The 19,783-nt window shown below is 44.3% G+C and overlaps 1 protein-coding gene and 1 long non-coding RNA gene across 2 annotated transcripts; one reads left to right on the top strand and one right to left on the bottom strand.

The window, feature by feature from the left end:
- Nucleotides 1-1,926: 1,926 nt before the first annotated feature.
- On the bottom strand, nucleotides 1,927-11,932 carry YRDC (yrdC N6-threonylcarbamoyltransferase domain containing). The gene is made up of 6 exons (XM_030217369.1): nucleotides 11,766-11,932; nucleotides 9,557-9,752; nucleotides 7,705-7,819; nucleotides 5,084-5,203; nucleotides 3,074-3,216; nucleotides 1,927-2,706 (listed from the first exon to the last, which is right to left on the bottom strand). Exons 1-6 carry the CDS (start codon nucleotides 11,893-11,895, stop codon nucleotides 2,637-2,639), a joined length of 774 nt encoding a protein of 257 aa, XP_030073229.1. The 5' UTR covers nucleotides 11,896-11,932; the 3' UTR covers nucleotides 1,927-2,636.
- A 41-nt stretch (nucleotides 11,933-11,973) lies between these two features.
- Nucleotides 11,974-19,552, top strand: LOC115479459. The gene is made up of 4 exons (XR_003943698.1): nucleotides 11,974-12,015; nucleotides 13,720-13,773; nucleotides 16,739-16,859; nucleotides 18,319-19,552. It is a non-coding gene; the product is annotated as an uncharacterized LOC115479459 (long non-coding RNA).
- The last annotated feature ends 231 nt before the right edge of the window (nucleotides 19,553-19,783 follow it).

Genomic DNA, 19,783 nt, shown 5'->3' with positions numbered 1-19,783 from the left:
ATTGAGATTCTGTTGCTGCTATTGGAGATTCTACATGGACTGTTGCTACTATTGGAGATTCTACATGGAATGTTGCTATTCCACTAGCAACATTCCATGTAGAAGGCTGCGCAGGCTTCTGTTTCTGTGAGTCTGACGTCCTGCACGTACGTGCAGGACGTCAGACTCACAGAAGCAGAAGCCTGCGCGGCCACATTGGTGATCTGCAAGGGCCGACTTCTACTATTGGGCACAGGCAGCTCCTTGTGACTCTGGGCAAGTCACTTAACCCTCCATTGCCCCATGTAAGCCGCATTGAGCCTGCCATGAGTGGGAAAGCGCGGGGTACAAATGTAACAAAACAAAAAAAATCATAAATGAGCTTCTCTAGATCTGGTCTCAGAGGGAGCAATGGGTGAATGAGGGACCTCATTTTCTCTCTCTCTCCTGTGAAAGGAGCTGCTTTTTGAGATCGAAATGGGAGTGTAACACCTTTATTTAAACTAAAATAAAAAGACCAACTAGAGGAACCAGCTTTATGAGACGTGTAAATCTATTCGTGATCAATACACGTATGTGGATCCCGCCCCCCCCCCCCCCCCAAAAAAAAAAAAAAAAAAAATTCATCCTACAAGCACCACACCCTGATATGTTCCTTGACACATTCTCTATATTAACAGTGGAAATTGTATATATGGCACTGAACGTTATGCTGGATTTTCAGCATGGAAAAGCATTCTAACGGACGCAAGACGCCGAAAACAGCAGATCCCGCATGAAAACGCACACGGTGCCCATATACAGAACGGCACCTAAGTATTTGTGTGCAGATCTGCAAGGGCGTGGCCATGACAGACCTTTAAAATGCGCGGCATGATGGAACAAAACAGATCCGAACTCAATTTAGCTGGTAACTCAGGGGCAGCCCAAGGTAATCTGCTGCCTGAGGCGAGGGCAGAGGTGGCGCCTCCCCCCCCCCCCCCCCCCCCCCCCCACCACTTCCTTCTTCAACCCCCTTCCCCAAACCTACCTTTCTTTTGCAAAAGAAGATGGCAGCAGTTATTTCCAGTGGCGTAGCTACGTGGGGCCAGGGGGGCCTGGGCTCCCGTAGATTTGGCCCTGGACCCCCCTGCCGACGACCCTCTCGACCCCCCTCTCCCGACGCCAACCCGCCATCGCCTGCCTTTGCTGGCGGGTGACCTCAACCCCTGCCAGCCGAGGTCTTCTTCCCGCAAAAGGTTTCCTTCTGTTTCTGACGTCCTGCACGTACAACGTCTGCACGTACAGACTCACAAAACGAAGCCTTGCAGAGGACCTCGGCTGGCGGGGGTTGGGGTCCCCCGCCAGCAAAGGTAGGCGACGGCGGGTTGGCGGCGGGAGGGGGGATGGTCGAGAGGGTTATCCGCGTGGGGGGGGGCAAAGTTGATGGTGGCGGCGGTGGGGTCGGCAATGGCGGGGGGGGGGGGGGGGCTAAAATATTCCCCCTCACCTCGGGCTCTGGACCTCCCTCCTGCCGAAGTCTGGCTACGCCCCTGGTTGCTTCCATAGGCCGCCTTGCATTCAGCACCTGCTTCTCTCTGCAGCCTGCCTCTGAGGAAACAGGAAATTATGTCAGAGGTGGGCCACAGCAGAGAGAAGAGGCCGGTGCCGGTGGCAGGGCAGCCAATGGGAATCGCTGCTGTCGCCTTTTAATAAACAAAAGTAGGCTCAGGGAAGGGGATTGGGGGAATATGCCAGACTGCAGCCGGTGTGGGGGGGATATGCTGGTCCCGGAAGAGTGTCGCCTAAGGCCCCCGCCTCAGGTGGCCTAATGGTAGGGCCAACACTGGTGTAACTCCTTCCACCCAAAGTTGGGCGTGGATCCCGGAGCTACGCACTGTTCTAAGAAGGGCACCGATCCCAGAACACCTGTTATCGCTCAGTTCTAAATTTTGAATCCAGTTCAGATAGGACAAATATTAATTTATTGGAGGGGGGGAAGGGGGAAAGAGAGGGGATACACCAAACATAAACTCACAAGCCTCTTGTATATTTAACGTATTTACAAAATTGAATGTTTTCCAGTCACGATGCCAGCATTTAACAAAATGAATGCTTTAAAATTCAATATTTAGACAAAGTAACAGAAGGAACTAAGTAGGACATGCAGAACCTGCCCTCAGTCAGTACTTCAGAGGGTCTCCGACCTCCATCGCCCATCTGAAAGCCAACAAGGCAAAAAAAAAAAGCAAGGACAGGTTCCAGAAGCTCTGCTGAAGCTTTGGTCATAACTCCAGTAGTAAAACATAGAAGGAATGTGAAATCCAGATGTCACCTGCTAAAGGATAAAAAATAAACATACACAGAAGCTTGGAGGCAGTTCCACAAAAGCCGATTTCATTTCACAATAACCCACACGCTCGACCGATAAACATGAGTGGGTGAGCTGCTAGTTGGCAGTACACTGTAGCAGTCACGGTAGACACTGTGGTTGTCGACCTTCCTTCAACACACCGGCTGCGAGGCACTAAGAGAAACTGGATCAGAACTGCTGCGCCCGTGTCCTGAAAAGGTCAGAAGTACTGAAATAGAACCTCAAAAGGAAACAAACCGAACCCACAGCTATCAAAACTCAGTCCCGACTCCAACGCCCCTCTGCATGTCCTCGAGATTTGCAGTCAGGCATTCTGTTGCGAGTTAGGGGTCAAGCCGTACTTCTCCAGAATCTTAAGGGTCGGTATTAATGCACTGCAAAGAGAAGGCAAACACTTAAGGGTGCTAGGCAGAGGTCAGCCAAAATAAGCACAGCTCAGATCAACAAATGCTCACTGACTAGAGCCAACTTTTGAGTTGGAGGCTTTGAGATTACTGAAATAATCACAGCATGGTCAGATCTGGCCACCCCACCAAGTACGGGAATTCACACTACTCCTTATCACCCAAAGTGGGTACAGAACCTGGATTTAAGCTGCAAAATAACTTCCAGAATACAATACACAACACAACACAATACAGTCACATGACCATTTCCTATTCACCAGGAGCTTCAACCTACATAAGCACATTTTTATCTTGAAGCAAAGTCCCATCATTGGCTCCTCTCTAAAATACTCACCTTCCCGGTCTGATAACAGTATAACTGCCGCACACGGAGAGGTCAACTACCGTTGATCCGAGTCGGCAAGCTGGGCTCGTATCATCGCCAATCGGGCCCCCATCGATGACGAGAGACAGTTGAGGCCAGAGATCCTGGAATTCCTGGGAATGCAGAACATGAGCAGTTAACCAAGATGCTTTCTGGTTCCTCAACGTCAGCAAAACATGCTCTGGTGACCGATTCTCAAACATCTGTAGATTGCATGATTTGTGAAGGCCTGTTAACAAATCAACCCTATATTCTTTGGAGCTACACGCCAGCTTAAAAAAAAAAAAAAAAACAACTTAGCAGTCAGAGGTTGAGAAAGCTCTCGTCTGCTATTACCCCATGGAAAACAAGGGCAACAAAAATGATAGCGGGGATGGGACGACTTCCCTATGAAGAAAGACTAAGGAGGCTAGGGCTTTTCAGCTTGGAGAAGAGACGGCTGAGGGGAGACATGATAGAGGTATATAAAATAATGAGTGGAGTGGAACAGGTGGATGTGAAGCGTCTGTTCACGCTTTCCAAAAATACCAGGACTAGGGGGCATGCGATGAAACTACAGTGTAGTAAATTTAAAACAAATAGGAGAAAATGTTTCTTCACCCAACACGTAATTAAACTCTGGAATTCGTTGCCGGAGAACGAGTTTAAAAAGGGGTTAAACGGTTTCCTAAAGGACAAGTCCATAAACCGCTACTAAATGGACTTGGGAAAAATCCACAATTCCAGGAATAACATGTATAGAATGTTTGTACGTTTGGGAAGCTCGCCAGGTGCCCTTGGCCTGGATTGGCCGCTGTTGGGGACAGGATGCTGGGCTCGATGGACCCTTGCTCTTTTCCCAGTATGGCATTACTTATGTACTTAAGGGATGGAGGAATCAATGGCAAAGACTAGACAGCTCTCCATGACCCAGCTCCGCCATTTTTCAGGGATTTCCCTCACCAAGCTCCGCTGCAGCCACTTTCTTTCCTAATTCAGTTATATCTTTCTAGATCAGGTGTTCTCAACCCAGTCCTCGGGACACAGCTAGCCAGCCGGTTTTTCACGATATCTTACAATGAATATGTAAAGAGATTGATCTGCATGTAAACTTGTCTCTTGCATATTCATTGTGGGTATCCTGAAAAGCTGACTGGCTAGGTTATGTCCTAAGGACTGGGTTGAGAAGCCGTTCTAGATACAGCCGACAAGCAGAATGACACACAAAGTACTTAACATGTAGTCACACCTGGATCATAGCATTTTGATATTTTGTCTATTTTCCATTCCTAAAACTTCCTGAGCAGACACACAAGATGGAACACTTCAAGCTCTAACAGAATCCTTTAACCAAAAGGAACATCACCCCAAAATCATCTCCAAGAAAACTGTACCCTGGTCACCTTTGTCTATCCCCCCTTTCACTGTGCTGTATCAACATATACAAATAATCTAAAATCTACATGTAGACAAGTTAGTACTGCTGAAAGAAAGTGTAACTAAATTGTTTCTTCGTTGACTTGATGAAAGGACAACTCTTGAACGCTTGTCAAATATTAGTCCAATGGGAAGGTAGTATCACAGCTTGGATGTTGACCCTGAAAATTCCTAAAATTGTATTTGTTGGGGGGGGGGGGTTTCAACCACTGCCACACACATTAAACAGTAGATGAAATTTAGACACCCAATCACCCCCCCAGTCTGGTCAAACCCTCTTGCAATGCCTCAGTCAACTTGTGGCATAATACAGGTCATCAGATTTGTTCACTCACTTGCCACTCCCTTCTCTAGAAAAAGCACCATCCCACTACAGATCCCTGGGGCACCCTATTTCCCTTGCTCCACTGAAAGAATTGACCCCCAGAGCCCCAGCTTCTTCTCTGAAAATTTAGATTATGTTGGGCCTCATGTTATTCTGTCCTACTGGTCACCAACATGCAAGTGGCCAAGACGTGTCTAGGATAACAGTTACATAGTAAAATAAAGTGACCGAATCCTCACCTCCACGGTCAGTGTGCTGCCCTGAGAACTGACGTTGGCGCTCGTCAAGGCCAGCGGTTCCGAGCACGCCTGAGCCAGCTGCTGTATGAAGAGGTGGTTGGGAATGCGTACCCCAACAAGCTGCGAGAGAAGGGGAGCATGAGGGGAGAGGTAACGGGTTACAAACAGCATGGAGGCTTAATTCTGCCGCTGGAAACACTGGGGGTAATTCTCGAAAAGTCGCCTACGGTTAGGCGCCAAAAAGAAATTCTATTATAGCAACTGTACAAGTAATTGCCACTTAATACTAAAAGTAAGTCCACAGGAACACGCCAACCTTTCGGTGCGAGCACTCCCACTAGCTCAACAGCCAAAAAGCTGGGCACACCCCTGACCTGTACATGCTCCTCCCACATCCACACCCCCATAACAGTTACACCTGTAATTGACAATATTCTATTACCTTAGTGAATAACTGCTAGACACGCCCCTGACCCACCTATGCCCCTCCCATATCCACACCCCCATAGCAGTTACACCTGTAATTGACTATATTCTCTTACCTTAGTGAATAACTGCTAGACACGCCCCTGACCCACCTATGCCCCTCCCATATCCACACCCCCATAGCAGTTCATATGGAACTGGCAGCATTCTATAACTTGCGTGCATAAGTGTGTGCTAAGCGTGAAAAATTAGGGGACTGTGACTATCCTGAGTTGCTCAGTATGAAGGCGAATCTCAGTACATTTTTTCTTTGGGGGGGGGGGGGGGTGGAGAGAGTAATATTTTGCAGCTGGTTTAAGGCAAGTTAGTATCCAGCAATTTTTCCCTTTCCTGGGTCAACTAGATTTATTGACTGTATTCTGGGGGGGGGAAAGAATAAGTCACCTCAATAAAATGTCCATACAGACATACAAAAAAAGTGGGTTAAATTGGAAAAACTACACCAGCTAGACATGATTTAAAGATACACCTAAACATAAGCAAACCAGAGATACTCTACTCCAAATACAGGATCTCTATTTGCCCTTTACAAAAATTCTGAAAGCTTATCTCTTTAAAGCAAGCCTACCCTAATGCCCCAACCTAATCTTACAAACCTCCACTCCCAATTCTGCTCTGACTTAGATACCGACCTCCCATCCTTCTCTTCTCCATCTCCCCTTAATTTTATCCCTCCTTACCCCTTTTCTCCCAATTCATACTATCCTATCCTGTCTACCCCTCTCTTATCCTAATCATACACTACCACGCTCAACTTTACAATGTTTCACTACTGTTTTTGAAATTTCTATTCTATAACTTTGTATTTCAAATTACTATGTAATCCGCATTGAGCCTGCATTGTGTGGGAAAGTGCGGGGTACAAATGTAATAAAATAAATATTTGCCGAAAAACATTGTTCAGTCACTTATCCTGTCCCATTTACAATACTGTCATGGATTATACTGTTCTATTTCTGTTCAGTTGATTTCAAAACTTCAAAACATTGCTACCAACATGATTTTTTGCCTTTAAAAAAATTGATAGGGGAATGCCCTCTTTAATAAACCTGCGTTGGTTACCTTTTCAGGCATTACTTTTAATTTAAATTACTTGATATTTAAATTATTTCACGGTACTTGTCCAGAACATTTACCAGGTCTGTTCTCATTTCCTCTTCACCCTAATATTTCACAAGCAGGGTCATCTAAGTTACTTTCCCCCCTCTTTTTCTGGAATACAGTATAATGGAAGGATTTCTCCAAAAAATCTCTTCTCAGGCTGCTCAGATTTAGTATCCTCTTCCATCTGACTGAAAATGTCACCTTCTTATTTAAACTTTTGAAAGGAATTAAAAACTTATTTAGGAAACTTCTATACTGTAATATTTTGTAATCCACTTTAGGAGTTGGCAGGATATAAATATTATAAGAACATAAGAATAGCCATTCTGGGTCAGACCAATGGTCCATCTAACCCAGTATCCTGCTTCCAACAGTGGCCAATCCAGGTCACAAGTATTTGACAGAACCCCAAAGAGTAGCAGGATCCCATAAAGAGTAGAAGGATTCCATGCTACCAATCCCAGGGCAAGTGGTCTGCCTTTGTTAATCAACCTCACATAAACTGTACTTTTTTTGCCCCCCAATTTACATAGAACTTTCTGCAAGCAAGACATGCATTTAGATCTCCACTTCCCAAGCTGTAAAGGACTAAAATACAAACTGACACATGCATCTAGTTTTTCTTATATAGGCACGCAGCTATGGAATGCACTACCAACTGCTATGAAAAAAATGCACGATCTAATCAACTTTCGGAAATCCTTGAAGACCCACCTCTTTAACAAAACATACCATAATGATCCATCATCTGAACTTTAGTACAGTACCATTTTCATCTGTTATTCCATTAATGTTCTCTCTATACATGTTACTTTTATACCCTATATTTCCCATGTTTCTTATATAATTACTAATTGTATATGTTTATTCAGTCATGGTGATACCACGACAGAGCAATGTAAGCCACATAGAGCCTGCAAATATGTGGGATACAAATGCAATAAATAAATAAATAAAATCTTTGTCTCGCACAACAAAGTAATAAAAAAAAATGGAGCACAGGAAGAGCTTATCTGCTCGCTAGGACTTACAGGTGTGAAGGGGTTCAGGTCTTTGCTGAGTGCCTCCGAGCGCTCCAACACCAGCGTTACAGGACCAGGCAACAAATCTTGCAAGAGCTGGTCTGGAACATGCACACGACAGTATCTAGGGATGAGAAAGGAATTCTCACTGAGACCTGACAGGAGAAGCGGGAAGCAGATTATGCTTGCAAATTCAACTTAAAATGTAATGTGCATGAGGTTGCAGTCGAGTCACCTTGAGATAGACGAATGATACTTTTTTTGATAGAAGTATAGAGGGCAATTCTCTATAGACTGCCTAAAGGTAGGAACCGAGATGATTCACACGAAGCGCAAATTCTATATCGGTAAATTACATACATAATTGCCATTATAGACCCACAAGCCAGTGGCGTAGCCAGACCTATCATTTTGGGTGGGCTCACAGTTAGGATGGGTGGGCCTCCTAAAACTACCCCCCCCCCCCCACTTTGTCCTGCGTCTCTCTCCCTTTTCTCCAACCCCGGATCCAGTATTATCCCCCTGCCCATGGCCTGGCAGCCCTGCAGGTGTACCTCAGCATTTTCTCTGGCGTGGCAGCAATACGCCTTCATTGTCTGCACCGCCGCCACGATCTTGCATCTACCTCCCTCTGTCTCAGCAGCAGCGGACCAGCGGTAGCGATTCATGCTGCCTCCTGCTTCGTTCTAACTCGGAAGCGTCTCCTCTGCCGCGCGCCCTGCCCCAGCAGAAATAGGAAGTTGTAATAATGGGGGGGCGGGACGCGGCAGAGGAGATGCTTCCGGGTTAGAAGCAGGAGGCAGCATGAATCGCTACCGCTGGTCCGCTGCTGCCGAGACAGAGGGAGGTAGATGCAGGATCGTGGCGGCGGTAGGCAGCGTCTGGGAAGCAGATGCAGGATCGGAGCTCAGCCTGCTCCCTCCGCTGCCGTTCTGACGAAGGTGCTCCACTGCTGGTGGGCCTGAACCCAAACTGGGTGGGCCTAGGCCCGCCCGTGGCTATGCCCCTGCCACAAGCATGTCTGCAGTTATGCACTAACTTTAGGAGTGAGCGCTTAACCAGTTCCTCGGTTACTAGTTGGTGTAAATACTTGTGCGTAAAACTACTAGTATTCTATAACCTGTGTGCATGCATAAGTGCCAGGTACACTCCTGACCTGCCCATGTCCCTCTCAGGTGTACGCCAGCAAATTTTAGAAATGGAGCGCATTAAATCCGAGTAAGGGCAGTTGCACGTACACAACTGCTAATTAGTGCTAATTAACACTAATTATAGCCAATTGGTTAACGCCACTTAGCAGCTACTTAAGTTACGTGCGTCACCTACACTATTCCGCAGCTTACGCGTGCAACATTTCAAGCTAAGCGCAAATCTGTGCGCACGAGTTTATAGAGTTAAGGGGCAAGAGAACAGCTGAAGCAACTACACATTTCAGAGTCCCAAAGCACATAACGTTTCACCTCCTTTAGCTCGAAGGAAGGTTACCCGTGTGTAATCCTGATGGCTTCAAGCATCATTACTACAAGTTTATTCGGGGTGCAAGCAAGAATTGTAACCGAGGAATAAAATCTGGGTGCCAGGGTTATAAGCTGTTTGAAATAAATATGTGTTGTGTAAACTGAAGAGTGCCTTCACTATACATACATGTTATCAATTCCAGTACTGCAATCAGATGTGCACTAAAACAAGGGAAACAGATGTTCCGGTTTAGAACGGACGCTTCAACACCTCCAGGTCTACGCTTACTCTTCAAGGCTGCTTCAGAGTGACCCACTTATAGGACATTTCTTGCTGAAATGTTCCAATATTTTATTAACAAAGCATAATTAAGACACTGGACAGAACTTGAAGCGAGGATTACCGGTATATGTCCTGGGTATCTCCGACACAGATGGCTAAAGGTTTCCCTCCATTGCGCTCCTTCATTCTGTAGATTTCCTTGATGGCCCGGGAGTCCTGGGCTAAACAGGCTATACCATAAATAGTGTCGGTCGGGACTCCTATGACACCTCCCTCGTGAAGGGCTCCAGCCGCTGCCTTTAGAACTTCTGTCCAACCTAGGAAGGGCCAGGAACAGGTCAAGCACACACCATGGAATGCCAGCCTGGGAAGCTGTTGCAAGTCAAGTTTGCCATCATCTGTAATAACTATTAGACACCAGCAATGCAGCAGAGATACACAACAGAGTCCCTAAACCATGGAGCTTCCACTCTAGCCGAGAAAAGTCTTCTTGAACTACAGAATATGGTTAAAACTAAAGCCCCGATAATCAAAGGCAAACGCAGGCGCTAGAAACCATCAGCAATGGACTAACACCCGCATTTGCCTGCAGCCTAGGATCACAGCTGGAGCGCGTGTTTAACAATGAGCTCATTGGCTCTGAACGCTAACAGCGTGCAAATGCATGGTAAACAGGGCCATTAACATTCCTACCCAATGCTCACCAGGCAGCGAGCCAAACAAGGGTGCTGCAAACCTTACGCCAGCTTGGAGCCAGGGCATTGGGGAGGAATGGGGAGACAATGTCCAGCATACATTTACATGTTTCTAAGTCCTCCTCCCAACGATAAAAAAAAATCCCTTGGTAATCTAGTGCCCTCCCCCCGACCCTCCAAATCCACTCACACTTGTAAGCAGACATGTTCAGCGGCAGTATCCTGTTAAATGCCACTGTATATGACTAGTTAAGCTCTGAACAAGCTATTTAAACCACCAGGAACTATTTCTGGTCAGTTAAATCACTTTAAATATCAACCCCAGTGTACTAAGGGGTTTTATTTTTTGGTAATTTCTGCAAACTCCATAGTTCTCCGTTTCCATCAGGTTTTTCTTGCATAAACTAAGTGTATGTATGTATATATAATTTTTAAGGGTTTTGAGTAACTTTGTGGAGAACAGGTCCATAAATAATTGGCCAGGCAGGCTTAAAGAATTGCTGCTTCCTATTTTTTGGAGCGATCAAATGTACTCCCCCCACCAAGCTCTTAGTCATGACTTGTAGTGGCTTCTGCTGGAGTATGATGCTGGGTTCACTGGACCATCTGTCTGATGTAACAGGTACCACTTATGCTTTTTTTTTTCTACTTACCGGGACAGCAACACTGCCTACTACCCAGAGACTGGCATGAGCTAATGATGTCCCAAACAGACTGAAAGCCATTTATAGAGTAATCAGATCATGGGGAGAGGGGCACGGCAGGATTTATTTATTGCATTTGTATCCCACATTTTCCCACCTTTTTGCAGGCTCAATGTGGCTTACAATGTATGGTTCTTGGTAGATAACAATTAGTGTTACATAAGGGCCGTGAATGACATAGCAGAAAATTGAACAAGCAGATATAAGAAAAAACAATTCTGATTATAGGTAAGGTGGAGTTGTGTTATATTTACAATTGCTGATCTTTGTGGGATTAATGTTTGAGTGGTCCTAAGCAAAGCAGCTGCCAGGAAAAAAAATAATTGTCAAACACAAAAAAGGGGGTCCAAATCTCCCGTGAAAACGGAACAAACCACAAAAAATGGCGGAAGATAAACCAAAACAGACCAAAAACCAAGGGAGTAAGAGCGCCAGAAAAGTTTAATGGGACCCTACACGGTCCGTGTTTCGGCCAGCAGGCCTTCCTCAGGGGTCCTGAATCTGACGTTTACAGGTACACTTCCAAGATATTCATGAAACAAAAACAAAATACGCTGATGCTGTCTAATGGCGGACATAAGCGTGTATGCTAGCGAACAATAAAGCAGAAAGGGAGAGAAGAACGGATACACTTCTGAGGGCAGTGTTGGCTCTGGCTCCTGCCCCCACTTTTCTTTCAACCAGCAGCTAACAAATCTGCCTTGGGATCCATTGAATTAGGACATCCGAGTGGCCGCCTCATAAGCGTTTCAGCCCTCCTAGGGGGGTCCCCCCTCCCCTCCCCCTCCTAGGAAGGTGCCCTACTGCCCTCCCTCCCTCCTTCCCAGGAAGGTGCCCTACTGCCCTCCCTCCCTCCTTCCCAGGAAGGTGCCCCCTCCCTTCATAACAACAGGACTAAAATAGCCAGACAGGCCTTCTCGGTCCTTCTCACCTTCAGGTCCTCCTCCGGGTAAAGGCAGGATCCTGCAGCGCGGTTCCTTACGCATAGCAGCGATTGGACCAGGCAGGACCCAGCGATCGGAGCAGATTAAAGACCAGCAGCGCCGGGCAAACAGGAACATGTGCGGCAGCGACCGACAAATCAGCTGCTTCCGGTCTACGGACCACGCCCCCGACGCTTTAAAAGGGGAGGCGCCTGCGGTCCAACGCTAACACTGAAGGAGGAGGAGCACGTACGGCTGGTAAGAGAAGATGGGTCAGGACTTAACTCTTTCGTGGCCGGCTCATATCACTTCGACTGATCTGGGGTCTCGAGGAGGCTGAGCAGGTCCGTCGTCCGGGAGAGAAGCCGGTGCATTTATTTCACTTCATAGTTAGGATAACGTGTCATTTAAATAAATAGCTCTGCTCTCTCTCAAGAAGTACTGAGATTTCATTCAGTGAACGTGCAAAGGTACCTCTGTGGGGGCTTGAGCACCCCCAATATTGAGAAAATTCCTTGTATGTGTCCAGGGAGGGCTTATTTCCATTAGGCTTAGCAACCCCAATAATCTTGAAAAGTTGGCTCCTATGCTCTGTGGTACACTTTAGAAATAAAAGGGGGGCTGGGGAGTCAAAGAGGGAGCACGGAATAGTTTCTGGAAACCAATTAAAAACATATGACTTAAAAAAAACGACTCTAAGAAGAGAAGAGGGGGTAAGAGGGAGGGGGCAGTTGGTAGGTATACGAGGGGTGGGGGAGGGAGAGGGTGTAGAAGGGAGGAAATGTTAAAAGAAAATATTTGAATGTTATACTTTTGCAGATTTATAATCAGGTTTCTGGTGTGTAGTTAAAAGATATGGAATATGTTTGATGTCAACCTGATGGAAAACTAATAATTGGAACATCATTCACATAAAAAACGGAATGATATTCCCAGAGACTGCAGTAAGTGATCTAATGGTGCTGAACAACAATGTTCATAACACTTGACACCTGTTGAACCCTACAGACCACGTCAACCAAGTTGATAGACCTACCACCCAGAAATGCTAAAAGATCATCCAGAACATACCTCAACCTCCACTTCCCTAATTGCAAGGGTGTGAAATACAATACGCTACACGCGTCAACCTTTTCTCACACAAGCACGCAGCTTTGGAATACACTGCCGCGCAACTTAACGATTTAGGAACAAGCCTCCTTCTGCAAATTACTGAAGACCCATCTGTTTGAAACAATCTATGGCAAGAGCCAAAACACATAGTCCACACTCACTGATCATCAATGCATCATACATCCACTTCTAACCCTCATCCCCCGTAATTCCACATCACTCATACCTTTACTCACAGGAATATGTACACCATGAGGCATATTTTCAAAGCACTTTGGGAGGCTAAGTTCCATAGGTTTCTATGGAACTTTGGGAGGCTAAGTGCTTTGAAAATAAGCCTCCATATGTCTTTGTGTCTTAACACTGCCCTTTAAGCTTCCCATTGTCTCTTTCCAACGTTTCAATGTTGATATCCCATTGTTATATTCTTAACGATACTTCGATGGTTTCACATAACTTGTACAATGTAACCCATAACCAAGTTATAACAAATGTATTTCCATTATTCATATCCTATTGTAAGCCACACTGAGCCCGCAAAGAGGTGGGAAAATGTGGGATACAAATGCAATAAATAAACTGTTTCTAGCACCTGTACACCACTTCTAATAACCATAAAGTACTTATCCACCAATACCCACATTTTTTTTAACTTGGTCATCTTCAATTACTTGTCTTTCCAAACATGAATTTGAGGTGATGTATTTAGGTAGGGTAATTATTTATCTATAAATGCATTATTACTTGAGTAAATCGGATGTAATAAGTATAAAACTGAGTGTCATGCCTCAGTCTTTGTACTTAACTAATATCGCATTCAAACTCTAGTACCTTTTTTTTTAATTTTAGAATTTTGTAATGGATGTAGAAAACGTTTCACGGGAACAAGATTCTGAACAGCAGGTGAGTGTTTATTCTTCGGTACTGTCTCATAGCCTTTGGAGAAAGGTAGTGTACCTAGACTAGTGGATCTCGCTCCTCTCCTGGAAGCACACCTAGTCAGGTGGGTTGACTGCATATCGGTAATAAATATGCATAAGAGTGAAGGATGTGCAAGAGAGATCTGCACTGAAAACCTAACTGGTGTGTGAACCTTAAGATCCATGATCTAGATCAAAGATAATTTCAGGTTTGAGAATTACTGATTAAGGGTTTCTTTTACAAAGCCGCAGTGATTTCTGTGCAGTTTGAGAGGAAGCCCATTCAGTTCTTACGGCCTCTCTCTCTCATTTGCCGCTGGTGCGACTTTGTAAAAAAAAAAACGAAAAAAAGGCACTAAGACCGATTATAACCTGTGGTAGCATCTGAACTAAGAAGGTAATTATGCAGAAATGTTTTTGATGTTGATTTTTATGATTTATGTATTGTTACTGTTTTATATTTTTGATTTTATGTGTATATTGTTCTTCTTAGAATATCTTACTCTTCCCTCCCCCACACAACTCCGTTTAACTACCCATACTTTGTTACCTCGGGCCCCAAACTCTGGAACTATCTTCCCACTAACATCCGTAACCAACCTTCTCTCCAGACTTTCAAACAAGCACTGAAGACCCATCTATTTACTCGGAACTTTTCTATGTATTGGAGTAAACTGACCACGTCAAATCTGCCCTCCCTCTGCAGGTAGCATGTGTAGTTTTATCTATAATACAGAAAGGCATTCCCAGGGGCAGGCATGGGTTGGAGGAAGTAGAATCTCAGTCAGTTCACATTCTCAAAAGTGTCGTTCCTCTCTTTTTCTGAGATTATTTTCAAAACTCTGCTCATTCTTTCCTCTTTTATAAACTAGCACAAAAGCCTCTTTGGTAGGGATGGCTTGGGCCTATTAAGAGTGCAGGCCATCAGCCATCCTTAACATTTATCCTTCAGTGGGAGGGAATGGGTAATGAGACTGTGGGGGGGGAGGGGGATAATCTTTGACACAAACTGCCCTCTTTGGCAATGAGTGCCATACACATTGTAGGAGTGGCCTAGTGGTTAGGGTGGTGGACTTTGGTCCTGAGGAACTGAGTTCGATTCCCACTTCAGGCACAGGCAGCTCCTCGGGACTCTGGGCAAGTCACTTAACCCTCCATTGCCCCATGTAAGCTGCATTGAGCCTGCCATGAGTGGGAAAGCGCAGGGTACAAATGTAACAAATAAAATAGATACTATTGGAGATTCTACATGGAATGTTGCTATTCCACTAGCAACATTCCATGTAGAAGGCTGCGCAGGCTTCTGTTTCTGTGAGTCTGACATCCTGCATGTACGTGCAGGACGTCAGACTCACAGAAGCAGAAGCCTGCGCGGCCACATTGGTGATCTGCAAGGGCCGACTTCTACATGGAATGTTGCTAGTGGAATCTCAAATAGTAGCAACAGTGGAGGAGTGGCCTAGTGGTTAGGGTGATGGACTTTGGTCCTGAGGAACTGAGTTTGATTCCCACTTCAGGCACAGGCAGCTCCTTGGGACTCTGGGCAAGTCACTTAACCCTCCATTGCCCCATGTAAGCTGCATTGAGCCTGCCATGAGTGGGAAAGCGCAGGGTACAAATGTAACAAATAAAATAGATACTATTGGAGATTCTACATGGAATGTTGCTATTCCACTAGCAACATTCCATGTAGAAGGCTGCGCAGGCTTCTGTTTCTGTGAGTCTGACATCCTGCATGTACGTGCAGGACGTCAGACTCACAGAAGCAGAAGCCTGCGCGGCCACATTGGTGATCTGCAAGGGCCGACTTCTACATGGAATGTTGCTAGTGGAATCTCAAATAGTAGCAACAGTGGAGGAGTGGCCTAGTGGTTAGGGTGATGGACTTTGGTCCTGAGGAACTGAGTTTGATTCCCACTTCAGGCACAGGCAGCTCCTTGGGACTCTGGGCAAGTCACTTAACCCTCCATTGCCCCATGTAAGCTGCATTGAGCCTGCCATGAGTGGGAAAGCGCAGGGTACAAATGTAACAAATAAAATAGATACTATTGGAGATTCTACATGGAATGTTGCTACTATTGGAGATTCTACATGGAATGTTGCTATTCCACTAGCAACATTCCATGTAGAAGGCTGCGCAGGCTTCTGTTTCTGTGAGTCTGACGTCCTGCACATACGTGCAGGACGTCAGACTCGCAGAAGCCTGCGCGGCCACATTGGTGATCTGCAAGGGCCGACTTCTACATGGAATGTTGCTAGTGGAATCTCAAATAGTAGCAACAGTGGAGGAGTGGCCTAGTGGTTAGGGTGATGGACTTTGGTCCTGAGGAACTGAGTTCGATTCCCACTTCAGGCACAGGCAGCTCCTTGTGACTCTGGGCAAGTCACTTAACCCTCCATTGCCCCATGTAAGCCGCATTGAGCCTTCCATGAGTGGGAAAGCGCGGGGTACAAATGTAACAAAAAAAAATTTAAAATTTTCAGCAGAGCTTTGAGATATAGACATTAGGAATTTGTTTTTTTTCTGGTGTGGTATTTTCTTTCTTTAAAAATTGGTATCACAGTTTTGGTCATTTGATCTTTGGGATAGTTAATATGCTACATACAATGTTGTACTTCGTATATTTGTTTTTAGTACTTGATTGTATTGCTTGTGATCTGAATAAAAAGTATTTAAAAATGGCACACCTGTGCATTTTATAGCAAGGGAGCGTGTTCCCAAAATTTGTCCTATTGATGCACAAAATGCTATAGTAACAGTGCCCCAACTGGTCCTCAGCCGACCCCGTTCCAGCCACTATCTCAGTTGAGTAAGGATATGGGGTAATGCAGTCTGACAATCAATTTAAACATGTAATATACCTTGAGAAAGATGTGAGCTAAATGCAAATCCTATTGCCCTAATAACTGTATGTACTAAAAATTTAACAAGGATTGTTCTTCACTAGGCTACAGTAGGTGTAAAAGAACTTGTACAGAAGTTTGAAGCCCGGCAGCAACTTCTACTGAAAAATATTGTACACTGCAATCAGATGCTAGAAAACCTTGCAAGACTGAAGACTATACTTCGTTGAGTATCTTGACTTTTATTTTGACATTATAATAAAAATACCACCCGTTAAGTCTAGTCGTGTGCCTGGAATACTTTCCTATTGACAGATTTAATTGTAGCATTAAAAAAAAAAAACCCCACTTATTTATTTTTTATTACATTTGTATCCCGCACTTTCCCGCTCAATGCGGCTTACATGGGGCAATGGAGGGTTAAGTGATTTCCCCGGAGTCACAAGGAGCTGCCTGTGCCTGAAGTGGGAATCGAACTCAGTTCCCCAGGACCAAGTCCACCACCCTAACCACTAGGCCACTCCTCCACTGTTGCTACTATTTGAGATTCTGCATGGAATGTTGCTATTCCACTAGCAACATTCCATGTAGAAGTCAGCCCTTGCAGATCACCAATGTGGCCGCGCAGGCTTCTGCTTCTGAATCTCCAATAGTATCTATTTTATTTTTGCTACATTTGTACCCTACGCTTTCCCACTCATGGCAGGCTCAATGCGGCTTACATGGGGCAATGGAGGGTTAAGTGACTTGCCCAGAGTCACTGTCATACTTGCCCTAAAAGTGGACATAGAGCTTTATACATCTAAGGTGGCAAAGGGCTTTTTTTTTTTTTTTTTTTTACTAAGGTGCACTAATTAGTTTGTGCTAAATGCTAAGAAGCTCATAGGAATAAAATGGGCTGCATGGCACTTGACCAGGAAAATAAGACTAGTCCACTCCCACAACAAACCAATGAGAAACACGAGTGGGAATGACCACAGGAATATGAACCAAGCTGATAGCCAGACTGACTGTTCCATGCTCTACTTGGCAGCCGTCAGAGCTGTCTTGTGTACAAGGACAGCAAATTTGTACACGTTGCATTTACACAGGACCCCTGAGGAAGGACCACTGCCGAAACACGGCCTGTGTTGGGCCCTAAACTTCCTTCTACAGTTGCTGTCCACCATTTGCCTAATTCAGGTTCTGGCTAGCATCTTGGGTTCCTATTCATTCCCACTCTGCGTGTTTCTCTTTCCTGCATGCTAATTCATTACTACACCTTAGAAAAGGAGCCCAAATTGTCATTTTACAAGTTAGCAGCTCTTTTCTTTCAATTATTAGCACAAGGGTGAACCATTTTGCTGTGTTTTATTCTTTCCTTTTACACGATATAGAATACAGAAGTGTTCTAAAGTAGCTGCAGATTAAACCCCAAATAGTTTGTTTTTCCTGTCTTGCATTCTGTCAGTTTTACCTTTTTTATCCTAAACAAGCATGTGAATCTACTTAAATTTGTAACAGGTGAATAGCTGAATATCCATTTTGTGCTCTAACTATGAGAACAGGGGTCCTTGCATCTACCCTTCTGGTCCTACAAGCTAGTCTGGCTTACATATGATATGGATCTCCAATACCTGTAAACATCTCTGGGAATGGCCATCTTACGCTGTGGGTTTTTTGTTTTGTTTTTTTGTTTGTTCAGGGGAATAGGAACACAATTGATGCTTTGAGCCAGGCTGAGACATTTACAGCACTGCATCCTGAGGAGAAGGATTAAGTATACCACAATGGCCCCCACCTTCATCAACACTGTTATGAAAGGAACTACAGAAAGTAACAAAAGTATTGATTTATTTTCCTCTGCTGTATGGCTTAAATTCTGTTTTGTATGATACATTGTGTGAACTTTTAAAAACTAGAAGCCAATCTTTGAGGTCCATCTTTATCACCGGCATCCTATTAAAAAAAAATTTAAGTATAAAGCTTTTGCATTAACATACCTGTTAAATTATAGATGCTGCATATATTTGATATTTTTTTAATATTTCAGATTTTCATTTTCTTAAGCCTTTAATTAAAAATTTATGAACTATTGCTCTTTAATTCCAGAAGAAAATTTCCACTTAACTATATTTAAGTAAACTACAATCACTTTATATAATTAAAGTAATGGAAGAAGGGCATCTTTACGTGCTTCAGAAATACAAAATTGTCATGTCTAGTCTTGGGAAATTCTTCCATTTGAAATTTTTTTTTTTTTAATGCTGTTTACTAAGCTGCATGGCAGTGCCAACATGGGCTGTAGTGGCATTGGCATGCTCCTTAGTACACAGGGGAGTAAGTTTCTGGAGCAACACTGATCCCATATTTTACATGAAAAAGTTGACAAGTAATGTTTTAATCTCCAAGACCACTTCCCTTACCCCCTGCCATTTTCTTACTTTAGAACTGAAGATTTCTCATTTGCTGTTTTAAATAATAAAGCAGCAAGGATGTCGGAGTTAATTTCCAGTAATACTTCTCGTAAAACATGCCAGATGTTTTCAGAAGTAAGCAGAATACAACTGCATTAAGCCAGTGCTTCTCAACCACCTTCTTCTGGAGCCATAAGGAACCAGTCAGCTTTTCAGGATTAGCACAACAAACCATGAATGTACCTGAGCTAAATTTACATAAAGCAGAGATCTGTTATATGCACATATCAGGGACAGGGCCTACCAAAACCTTTGAGAGAATCTAGACAATTAGTTTGGCTACACTCATCCTTCCTTCACCTCGTATTCAAATAAGCCTGCTCTACACTGGTGGAGATTAAATTCCTAAGCATTCATTAAGAAATTAATTTCAAGCCTCATCCTAAAACATCCCATTACTGTGTTTTTTTTTTTTTCAAAGTTATTTACTTTCATTACTCACATAATAGGGATTTCTTTTCTTTGGGATTTCTGCTAAAGCTTTCCAAGTTTGGGAAATGAAGGGATTACCATATTTATACCAGCTACTTTAGACAATTCCAGGACTTTGACCATGGAGTTTCACTTAACCATCAGATCCATTTTTTTTTTTTTTTTTTTTACTTACCATTGAAACATTGTGTGAACTCGATAGAAAGCAGAACCCTTCCTCTGGAATTGCAGATCTTACCAGAAGCACTTAATCTCAAAGCA

Source organism: Microcaecilia unicolor, chromosome 11 (assembly GCF_901765095.1).
Source record: "Microcaecilia unicolor chromosome 11, aMicUni1.1, whole genome shotgun sequence".
NCBI classification, from domain to species: Eukaryota; Metazoa; Chordata; class Amphibia; order Gymnophiona; family Siphonopidae; genus Microcaecilia; species Microcaecilia unicolor.
This window is presented reverse-complemented; position numbering and strand designations above follow the sequence as displayed.